This window comes from Lithobates pipiens, unplaced genomic scaffold, assembly GCF_037356315.1.
Source record: "Lithobates pipiens isolate NorthernLeopardFrog02 unplaced genomic scaffold, aLitPip1_a1.2 Scaffold_1, whole genome shotgun sequence".
Taxonomy (NCBI): Eukaryota; Metazoa; Chordata; class Amphibia; order Anura; family Ranidae; genus Lithobates; species Lithobates pipiens.
The window spans coordinates 204885629-204897973 of NW_027507685.1; the positions used below are offsets into that span (position 1 = coordinate 204885629).

A 12345-nucleotide genomic window follows, 5' to 3' on the forward strand; every position below is an offset into this window, starting at 1 on the left:
ATCGAAAGAAAAGGCAAGTGAACCAACAATGCACTAGCTTAAAGGAACCTATTTAGAAAATAAAAAACAAACCTTTACAACCCCTTTGTCAGGAAGATCCTTCTCACAGGCGTCCGAGCGGCGTAAGTCGCAGGAGATCTTCTGTGCAGTTTCAAGAGCGTTACTGCGATCAGCGGGTGCGCGCGTGGCCGTTTGACGCAATTGGCGCCAATAGCGCTATTTAAACTGGATCCTTGCTTCACTGCCTTGCTGCCTGATCAACAGCGTTCCCGTGTTTCCTGGTAACCTGTATCTGAACCTGAACCTGCATCCGTATCCTGATCCGTATTGAACCCGGCCTGTTCCCGACTCTGCTGTTTGCTGCCTGCCCCCCGACTTTGGCTTTGTACCCGACTACTCTTCTGGATTCCATTTCTGTACCTGATCTGCTCGCCTGTGCCTGACCTGGACTGTTACACCATCCGTCATCTGTAAGTTGCCTGTTCACCGCTGCTGTACTACAGGACACCTCCCAGTCTTCCACCATACCCGGCTGTTACTCCCTCTGCGCTTGTTGCCTTCTACCTCTTGCTGCAGACTACTGGACTCTTCCCACTTCCCGCAGTATCCCGTTTGCACCTGCATCCGCTGTCGGACTACAGAACCCCTCCCGTTGTTCGCTGTACCCTGCGATCACTTGCATCCCGTTGCCGGACTACAGGAATCCTTCTGCTGTCTGCTGAACCTTACCTTTGCCTGCATTCCGCTACTGGACTACAATACACCTCCACCATCAACGGTCTGCTGCTTCTTACATCTACCATCCAGTCAGGCACTTGTGCCCCTCTGTGCTCCCGAGCCCCTGTCATCACTACTAGGGTCTCTCGAGTCAGAGGTCTACGAGAAGCCACTCCCTGCACTCCGGGCTCTGCCTTAAGGTACGTGACACCCTTTAACTTAAGGACACCCCAAATGCAGGTTGCAAGCGCAGTGCGTTTGCCTGCACCAGATCACATGGTACAGTAGTTTTTTTAAAGTAGTGCATGTACTACTTTTAGTGTGCTCTGGCATTATTTCTGCCCATTCAAACGAATGGGCTGAAATAACACTGCACCCAGATCGTATGTTATTCACACAGGAACACACAGCGTATTCCTGTGCAATTCATGGTGTGAACCGGTGTTTCGTCAGACTAGGCGACCCGTCAGAATTTGTAACGGAAGTGACGTTCCTTCGCCGCCATATTGCTACACCTCACACTCGTCCACAGTAAGGATACAGTGAGAAGACGATAAGCGTACATCTTGTGACACCCACCGGAGTCTTGCATTTCTCACTTATTTTTAACAATAAACTCAGCTTATATAGTGAAATACAGTATTTTTGAAATCCATCAGACTGTTTTGATGTTGATTTTTCAAAGCAGCAGTGAACTGTCAGATTAGTAAACCTGTGAGATCAGTAGGCTTGCCACTGCATTTAAAATTTAACATCTAAACAGTCAGACAGATTTTTAAATACTGTATTTCACGATATAAGCTCAGCTTACTGTTAAAAATAAGTGTGAAGTGCAAGACTCCGGTGGGTGTAACAAGATGTCCGCTTGCCGCCTTCTCACTGTAACCTAATGCCCCATACACACAGTCGGACATTCCGACCACAAAATCCATCGGATTATTTCTAACGAATTTTGGCTGAAACTTGACTTGTATACACACGGTCGCACAAAGTTGTCGGAAAATGCGATCTTTCGGGAACGAGGTGACGTACAAAATGTACGACGGGACTACGTAGAGGCCAGTAGCCAACAGCTTTCATCTCCAATTTCACCAATTTTTTCTGAGCATGCGTGGCACTTTGCGCTTCGGAATTCTCTGCACACAATCGGAAAAAGTTTGATTGTATTTTGTTGTCGAAAAATTTTACATCCAGATCTTAAACTTTTTCCGTCGGAAATTCCGACAGAAAAAGTCTGATAGAGCCCACACACGATCGGATTTTCCGATAACATAATCTGATCTGACTTTTTCCATCTGAATTTCCGACCGTGTGTATGGGACATTAGTGTGGACGAATGCGTGGTGTAGCAAAATGGCGGTGACGTAACGTCATTTCCGTTACAAAATCTCACAGGTCGCCAAATCTGACAAAACACCGACCCTTAAAGACTAAGATTTGCCAGGTGCCACCCCAGTCCAATAGATCATCTTTGGGCAGGAAAGTGCAGGGCTTGGTCCTAAAATCAGGCAGAGAAGTTAGGCTTCTAGAGAAAAGTGAAACTAATAGGCACAGAAAGGAAGGTTTTTCAGGGGTAATAAGTAGTAAAATTATTTTGTAGTGTCTACTGCAATGTTGAACCTTTACTTTTAAGCATTTAAATGGCTGTTAGTTTTACTTTAAGATAAACTAACAAAAACGCACAATAAATATGTACATTTCCTTTACTTGAAAGTAGCATTTTTGTGTTAACTGGCCCTATGAATTTTGTGAGTGTACACATTTTTAGGTAAAGAACGTTGGTAGAGTTTTTTGGAATGATTTTTCTAATCTTTTGATTTTTTGGATGTTTCTAATTGTATGTCTGAGGATTGAGCTACAAGTCTGTAAAGCACTGGCTTATTATTATGGATAGTGTTGGGGTTCATTCACATTAGATGTGGTTATATGCTTGTGTTATCCAATGCAGGAAAACTCTGTATATGTATACTGTATATCAGGAAAGCCCATTCACAGAAGAATAGTGCATTTTAAAGCTATTCTGCATGGTGTAGTTTAGGCTTTGAAGACCTGCAGTTCTCAATCATGTCAACTAGCGGCCTTCAAAAAATGCATTGGAATGCATCTAAAACCAATGGCAAGACTTCTTACTAAACATGCAGCACTGCTTTCAATTTCAATTGCATTTGTTGTGAAAAAGCCTTAAACCTGTCAGATTTATTTTTGCATTATGTGAAGTAGAAGAAAAATCTAACACATAGAAATTTTATGACCAGAGCCTCTAAAAAATATTTGAATGTGGCATGTGATTTTAATCCTAGATATCTGCCAGAAATAGAAATATTAATCTTGGTTTGCACTGACCTTCATCGTCTAGTGGAAGGATCAATCGGACATTGATTTGGCTCAAAAATGGTTGCAGCACATACTATAGATGTACCATTCTGTTCTCTCAGGTAACAGATTGACTACCAACTGCTGCCCATAAATTATTGAAAGTAGACAGTTCCTTTCCTCAGCAATCTAGGTACCAGCAGAGGCCTAACAGGCCAAGCGGAAAGCCCTTCCCCTTCCTTTTTATGTGTATATCTCCCTATTTCAGTTGTTTAGGAGTTCAGTTTGACTTCCAAACTCTTTCCAGTGCCAATTTGTTTTTGCAAATTGTGCTACTTGTCTAAAATGACACAAGATGGAGGATGAATAAGACCCAGATGAAAAAAAATTACAAAAATAAATAAATTATCCCCATTTTTTTATGCCCTCAACTTCACCCTAATGTTACACTTCACAACCTAAGTGAGTGTCATCCCATGGAATGTTTGAGTTCTCAGTGGGAGAGCCCCTCGATATATTGTCAATGACATTTAGAAGCCCTTGATATGGCAGTAGGCTTCCAAGCTTGAGAACAAGATGTAGAGGAACCAAAGGCCGATGAAAAGCAGGGCAGTGAGGGTCTTGGAGAGACGGGAGCCCCCTAGCTCACCGCCTATACTGGGCCTGCGGCGGTACAAGAGGACAGCGATGCTGATAAACGCGAAGATGGTAAAGAGTGTGACTGAGAAGGCCAAATTGCCGGCATCCACCATAAAGTCTTTGCCTTGGATGGCCCAGTAGATTGCAGCCACGGACCAGGCCACTCCGATGCCCAAGAAGACATTCACTGCATTGCTGCCTGTCACATTGCCGATACAAGCGTCTGCGTACTGGTCCTGTTGTGCAGCCACCTTGCTGGCAAAAGTGTCTGCAAAAGAGAAATATAAAAGATAATTACATAATCTAGATTTCTACTTAGTAAATAGGCTAGAGGAAACTTAACGTGTGAAAAATATGAAGGCTGCCATTGTTGTCTTGGTACATACATAGTGGTTTCAACTGTTTCTGATTCACTCACCAGAACAAGTAATCATATCAGGACTTCAGAAAACACATGGTTTGCTGCATGCTTGAGTCATTGAGTTAGAAAGTACTGTGGACACTGGATCAGTATGCCTCCCCAACATAAGTAAGTTGAGGGTGTCTTTAGTAGCAGGCTGATTGCTGTGGAAGAACTCTTCTCCAATATTTCCTATGATTGTCAGCTTCATCCAATGGCCATAATGCAGCATTTTCCTGAAATACCTCAATCAGGAAACTACTGCATTATGGCCACTAGATAGCGCTAACGATCATAAAAAATGCTATGACATTAGTACAGCAAGTTTTATGAAACGTACAGAGTTCACACTTTTTTTTTATTCACTATACACTATGCAATCTCCTTTAAATCTTCCACTAACTATGTAGTCCAAGAGCCTGCCTTATTTGACATTATTTTAATGAATTGTGCAGGTTTGTCCTCATATTACTTAGTTTTCCTAAATCTAAAGAAGATTGTACTATCAGAGTGTATGACCAGCTTAAAGATTTCCACATTCAATACACTGGAGTCATTTTCTGATAAAAGTAGGGGAAGCACTTTCCATGGTTGTTGGTTATTTGTCTAAAATACTGGGCATTTCAACATGTGAGCTTAGCCAAAGAGGAGGTTCAGACAATCTAAATTCTCACCCTTTAACAGAGATAATTTGAAGACATTCTTGGGTGCCTGACCATGTTTGCAAGGGATCCTGAAGCAGTAGTTCATTCATGGTATTTCAGAGCTTCTGCTTCCTTTTATGAAAATAATGGTGGAGGGTTGGCAGGGTAGCAGGAGTCTTTTTTTGACCAGAGTTCCAAATGAAAGTAGCCATACAGCCCACTGGTTGAACAAGAGAAATTTAGTTGATTTCCCTATCCATATTAATAGAGTGGATAGATCCACTGCCATCTATTGTATTTAGACAGCCACTGCACCTGAGGCCACCTGAGGCCACCTGCGTCCTAGCAACCAAGGATGCTAGGTGGCAAGAACTGTTTTAAAACCAAATTGCATTGTATGATGTATGTAAACATTAGCACAAATGATTTATATACTGTATGTATACAGTGTACAGACAATAATTTACATACTGCCAGCAACATCCTATGTATAATTACATGGCCATGTGCATGAGTCCGAATTGTGTGGCTGTGAGTCTGCTAGTCTGCTATGCCAGTACAGAGTACTACTAGAGGTGGAGGGCAAGAAGCAACAATTTCACTGAGATTAAAAAAGAAGCATTTTAAGGCATTTCCAAGAAAATCAGACACAAATCATAACAGTTATGCCGCATACACACGATCTGACTTTCTGGCAGACTTGGACCGGAATCCGTCGGACAATTCGATCATGTGTGGGCTCCAGCAGACTTTTTTCTCCCAAAAATCTGGTGGACCTAGAAATAAAACATGTTTCAAATCTATCCAACAGACTCAAGTCTGACGGACTAAAAATCAGGCAACTGTTTGTCTGTGTGCTAGTCCGACGGACCAAATACGACGCAAGTGCAACTATTGGCTACTGGCTATTGGTCATCACGTTCAAAACGAACAGACTTTCGAACGGACTTAGTCCGTTCATGTGTGGCCAAGTCCGTTTCATTCAGAAAGTCCATAGGACCTCCGCCGAAAGTCCGTCGGACCTAGTCCATCGAAAAGTCCGGTCGTGTGTACGCGGCATTAGGGGTACAGAACTAGAATATTATAAAAAAATGTGAAACTTAGATTTAGCTGTAAAGAATAAGTCAAAGCTTGACTTTAGTGTTTTATATTACTGGATCTATGAATTGTATTGACATGTGCTTTTAATGGCGAATGCAACCTTTGCTGATGTATTTTTTATAGGGCTGTGGAAATTAAAGATGAATTCTTAATTCTTTTGATCGGTACTCACCTCTCCGCCAGCTTCCGGGTCTTCAGGATGTTCCGTCTTCCCCAAGTGCCTCCTTCTGCTAAGGAAGGGAAGGGTGAGGAGTCTGGTGACATCGAAGTTCTGATTGAATGTAACGCGTACGGTGGAGGGGCTACGCATGATGTCACCCGCTGCTGCCCTACGGAACTAACACGATTCTCGGCTTTACATGTTGTGTTTTTATCATCTTTATGTGAGTAGTTTGTGTTTAAACACAAAAATAAAATCTTATACTTAAAGTGGAAGTAAACTCCCCTATCGTTTTCAGCCAAGGAAGCTGCCATCTTTGCCTCTGTTTAATCTTCAACTGCTATGGTGCTGCACATGTGATTCATTATGACACCAGCCATTGGATGGTTTGATAGTTTGGCTGAGAGCACAGTCAACGTGCAGTTAGCATTCCCGGTATGCCTTTTTATTTTAACTGTTTAAATCCATGGGTTTACTTCCACTTTAAGCGGTGAGCACTTAGATCTTTTCTTTATATCCATGACCTGGCATCCTTGCTGAGATCTAAGGAGACGTGAGAGAAGTTTATGGTCCGTGTTAATCCTTTTGATACCTGCTTGCATGACCACCTGTTTGCACAGGGGTCCATGCCATAAGGAGATAGTGATTAGTTAGACCGGAGGTGGAGGGATTGTCACGCTACTGTGGGAAAAAAAATTACTTACGTCAGTGCTACAGTTTGAATTTAAAAATTATTTGTGTGAACTGTGAAGTTAAGTCATGGATTGTGGAAACTAACTAGTGTCAGGTGATTGTATATAGTGTATACCACATTTACCACTGACTAATGCAGAGTTGCAATGCAAGGAGATCAGCTAAAAGTAGTTGGATCTGTATGTGCGTTATAATTAATCAAAATTAGTCGATTAATCGATTTTAAAAAAATGATTAATCAAACATGAAAATTTTAATCAGTAACAGCCCTAATTTTTTATCATTTGCTCAGTCTGAATTACCTAGTTTTGTAACAAAGCTTTGTGGGTTCGTCACTTCATGGTCCTGTGTGACATCACTTCCAGGCTACAAACTAGAACAAGGCTTGGAGCACACGCTGGCTTCGGGCAGGCTTGGGGAAGCCATAACCTATTCCCACACATGCTGTACATGCAGGTGTCGGGATCCAGGCACATTACCATGTGAGTGCACTATCTCTTTTTGTTTTTAATGCCAAATTTTTTATAAAATACTACGCTATGATACAATTTAATATGTCTCCTACTGGATCACTTCATCTCTGATGGGCAATCATTTGGAGGAACACACTGGAGATAAAGATTAGGAGAATATCAGCCTAAGGGGGCAAACAGCCCATTTTGACCTACCTGAAAAAAAGGGGTCAGACATTTCCGGTGAGTTTACATTCACACTTTTTGGCACAATATATGAAAAAACAAGATATTGAAGAAACCATGGTGTTGGGAACATTTTTCACTTATGGACCTTTAATCAATTATTATATCTGTATCAACTTTTTGTATTTTAATTTTGAATTATGGCCACATTTCATTGTTTATCATAAGATGGGCCTACTTTTTTGTTGTTTTTATATACCCTTGCTGCCCTTGACTTGTATCCCATCATTGTTTGTGGAAGATGGATTACTGTACCTGGGATGGATGTACCAAGAGCCACAAATACCACGGCGGTGACCGAGTCCTTCAGTCCAACGGTGCAGCCAAAGTGTGAGGCCAGGTCCCCTATGACTGCAGTCAGCATCCCCACAATGATAATACAGACGAAGAAGCAGGCCCAGCCATTCCAGTATTCTGTGGGGGGCACAAAGGCAAAGAGCACTTTCCAGAACACAGTCAGGAAGTGCATAACATAATCAAAACAAGATGGAAGCTTTTCTTCTCTGCCATCATCATCTTCTTCCTCGTCACCTGCGGGAAAGGGAAGCCAATTTAAGCAATGAAGTCTTTTACTCTGCCTCTCTTTAAAGTATGATGCTGGAAGCAGGTGCACTCAGCCGGACTTGAGGGATTTTCACTGTGGTTTTATTGCTGTCAAATTCTGGGCAGGGCGCGGACCGACTTTCTCAAAACATCTTGAGAAATGTGGGCTGCATCCCACCAAAATGTTGACACCAATAAAACCACATTGGAAATTAGTCCTGTTGCAAATCCTTCTGTGTGCACCTGTTACCTGCTTCACGTTTTACATACCTTCTTCATAGATTGCATCCAGGCCAGTATCCCTATAAGCATGTGTGGTGGTCCACATCTACACTACATACAGTATCGCACAAAAGTGTGTACACCCCTCACATTTTTGTAAATATTTTATTATATCTTTTCATGTGACAACACTGAAGAAATTACACTTTTCTACAATGTAAAGTAGCTAGTGTACAGCTTGTATAACAATATAAATTTGCTGTCCCCTCAAAATCAATCAACACATAGCCATTAATTCCTAAACCGCTGGCAACAAAGGTGAGTACACCCCTAAGTGAAAATATCCAAATTGGGCCCAGCTAGCCATATTCCCTCCCCAGTGTCATGTGATGGCAAAGAACTCTTTGAGGATCTGAAAAAAAAGAATTGTTACTCTACATAAAGATGGCCTAGGCTATAAGAAGATTGCCAAGACCCTCAGAACAGGCCTCGCCATGGTCGACCAAAGAAGTTGAGTGCACGTGCTCAGCGTCATATCCAGAGGTTGTCTTTGACGCATGAGTGCTGCCAGCATTGCTGCAGAGGCTGAAGGGGTGGGGGGTCAGCCTGTCAGTGCTTGGACCATATGCCACACATTGCATCAAATTGGTCTGCATGGCTGTTGTCCCAGAAGGAAGCCTCTTCTAAAGATGATGCACAAGAAAGCCTGCAAACAGTTTTCTGAAGACAAGTAGAAAAAGGACATGGATTACTGGAACCACGTCCTGGGGTCTGATGAGACCAAGATAAACTTATTTGGTTCAGATGGTGTCAAGCGTGTGTGGTGGCAACCAGGTGAGGAGTACAAAGGCAAGTGTGTCTTGCCTACAGTCAAGCATGGTAGTGGGAGTGTCATGCTCTGGGACTGCATGAGTCCTGCTGGCACTGGGGAGCTACAGTTCAATGAGGGAACCATGAATGCCAACATGTACTGTGACATACTGACGCAGGGCATGATCCCCTCCCTTTGAAGACTGGGCCGCAGGGCAGTATTGCAACATGATAAAGATACCAAACACACCTCCAAGACAACCACTGCCTTGCTAAAGAAGCTGAGGCAAAGGTGATGGACTGGCCAAGCATGTCTCCAGACCTAAACTCTATTGGGCATCTGTGGGGCATTCTACTTTACATTGTAGCAAAGTGTGATTTCTTCTGTGTTGTCACATGAAAAGATATAAAATATTTACAAAAATGTGAGCGGTGTACTCCACTTTGTGAGATACTGTACATACAGGCTGTACTAAAGTAATGCCAAAGCGTGCATAACGTTGTTATTAACTTGCATGCTGGCAGGCCATTCAGCTTTTACATGGTGGTAGAGTAACTCTTCCACTATAGTAACTCTTCTTCATTTCCATTGCAGGGAAATAATGGATTCCAATCAGGAGCAATGTGCAGTCACTGAGTTCTTGACAAAAGTGAGGTGCAAGCTGTCCGACATCCACATAAGGCTACAGAATGTTGTCAGAGATGACACCATTGGCAAGAGCAATGTGCTTGAATGGATGGGGAGCTTTCACTGCCAGGTGCATATGTCGTACGGACCTTACAGCGGGGGGGGTTTACACACATTCCCAGTGGATTTTGTGTAAATCTGACAAGCAGACTCCTGCCTGTCAGGTGGAAGCAATGATTGCTTCAACACACCCCCTGTAACGGCGCCCCTCTGCGCGCCCCCACCATGTATCCCAGGCTGCACTTGCACTTCTGCGGGACTGGGACCAGTGGCGGCCCATCCATAGGGGGCGCACGGTCACCGCTCCTGTCCAGGCAGTCACAAAAAAATCATTTTTATAAAAATAGAAAAAATAGAAAAAAAGGGCCTTAAGTGCACTGTGTTTGGGCGCCGGACACAGTGCACTATGGGGAGCACCACGTCTATGCAATCATGAGATTGCACACCTGGCGCTTCATTCGCATGCTATTGTCCCGCCTTGCGGCGCATTCCAAAGTGCCGAGCAGCTTTTGCCTGGCGCCCGTGGTATCTATTACTACGGCCGGGTGGTTTGATTGACATTCGAGTTAGATGTCACTTCCAGTTTTCTCTCTCCCACTGCGCCAGAGAGAGAAAGCCGGAAGTATGAGGAGCGGACTGATTCCTCCACCGCCGCTGCCAGTGCCCAATGAAGGAGACACAACAGGAGGAGAGGACACCAGAGCAAGGTAAGTGCCGGTCCGTACCTCCCGAGGAGGGAGGGGGGTTTGATGGGACACAGGCTGCATTTGATGGGACACAAGCTGCATTTGATGGGACAGTGAGGCTGCATTTGATGGGACAGTGAGGCTGAATTTGATGGGACACAGGCTGCATTTGATGGGACAGTGAGGTTGCATTTGATGGGACAGTGTGGCTGCATTTGATGGGACACAGTGAGGCTGCATTTGATGGGACACAGGCTACAGTTGATGGGACAGTGAGGCTGCATTTGACGGGAAAGTGAGGCTGCATTTGATGGGACAGCGAGACTGCATTTTGATGGGACACAGTGAGGCTGCGTTTGATGGGACAATGAGGCTGCATTTGATGGGACAATGAGGCTGCATTTGATGGGACAATGAGGCTGCATTTGATGGGACACAGTGAGGCTGCATTTGATGGGACACAGTGAGGCTGCATTTGATGGGACAATGAGGCTGCATTTGATGAGACAATGAGGCTGCATTTGATGGGACACAGTGAGAATGCATTTTATGGGACACAGGCTGCATTCGATGGGACACAGGATGCATTTGGTGGGACACAGTGAGGCTGCATTTGATGGGACACAGTGAGGCTGCATTTGATGGGACAGAGTGAGGCTGCATTTGATGGGACAGTGAGGCTGCATTTGATGGGAGAGTGAGGCTGCATTTGATGGGAGAGTGAGGCTGCATTTGATGGGGCACAGTGGCTGCATAGGATGGGCACAGTGGCAGCATTTGATGGCACAATGGCAGCATTTGATATGGCACAGTGGCTGCTTTTGATGGACACAGTGGCTGCGTTTGATGGGCACAGTGGATGTATTTGATGGGCACAGTGGCTGTATTTGATGGGACACAGTCTGCATTTGATGGGACACAGTGAGGCTGCATTTGATGGGACACAGTGAGGCTGCATTTGATGGGACAATGAGGCTGCATTTGATGAGACAATGAGGCTGCATTTGATGGGACACAGTGAGAATGCATTTTATGGGACACAGGCTGCATTCGATGGGACACAGGATGCATTTGGTGGGACACAGTGAGGCTGCATTTGATGGGACACAGTGAGGCTGCATTTGATGGGACAGAGTGAGGCTGCATTTGATGGGACAGTGAGGCTGCATTTGATGAGACAATGAGGCTGCATTTGATGGGACACAGTGAGAATGCATTTTATGGGACACAGGCTGCATTCGATGGGACACAGGATGCATTTGGTGGGACACAGTGAGGCTGCATTTGATGGGACACAGTGAGGCTGCATTTGATGGGACAGAGTGAGGCTGCATTTGATGGGACAGTGAGGCTGCATTTGATGGGAGAGTGAGGCTGCATTTGATGGGAGAGTGAGGCTGCATTTGATGGGGCACAGTGGCTGCATAGGATGGGCACAGTGGCAGCATTTGATGGCACAATGGCAGCATTTGATATGGCACAGTGGCTGCTTTTGATGGACACAGTGGCTGCGTTTGATGGGCACAGTGGATGTATTTGATGGGCACAGTGGCTGTATTTGATGGGACACAGTCTGCATTTGATGGGACACAGTGAGGCTGCATTTGATGGGACACAGTGAGGCTGCATTTGATGGGACAATGAGGCTGCATTTGATGAGACAATGAGGCTGCATTTGATGGGACACAGTGAGAATGCATTTTATGGGACACAGGCTGCATTCGATGGGACACAGGATGCATTTGGTGGGACACAGTGAGGCTGCATTTGATGGGACACAGTGAGGCTGCATTTGATGGGACAGAGTGAGGCTGCATTTGATGGGACAGTGAGGCTGCATTTGATGAGACAATGAGGCTGCATTTGATGGGACACAGTGAGAATGCATTTTATGGGACACAGGCTGCATTCGATGGGACACAGGATGCATTTGGTGGGACACAGTGAGGCTGCATTTGATGGGACACAGTGAGGCTGCATTTGATGGGACAGAGTGAGGCTGCATTTGATGGGACAGTGAGGCTGCATTTG

The 12345-nt window shown here is 44.5% G+C and overlaps 1 protein-coding gene across 4 annotated transcripts in view; it reads right to left on the bottom strand.

The window, feature by feature from the left end:
• Positions 1-3435: 3435 nt before the first annotated feature.
• Positions 3436-12345, bottom strand: part of SLC8A2 (solute carrier family 8 member A2) — a 321980-nt gene continuing 313070 nt past the window's right edge. For all 4 annotated transcript variants that reach the window (XM_077480780.1, XM_077480773.1, XM_077480797.1 and 1 more), the window contains 2 exons: positions 7621-7896; positions 3436-3937 (listed from right to left, as the gene is read on the bottom strand). In XM_077480780.1, coding sequence (XP_077336906.1) covers positions 3561-3937; positions 7621-7896 — 653 coding nt within the window. In that variant the 3' untranslated portion in view covers positions 3436-3560. The remainder of the gene's footprint in view (positions 3938-7620; positions 7897-12345) is intronic.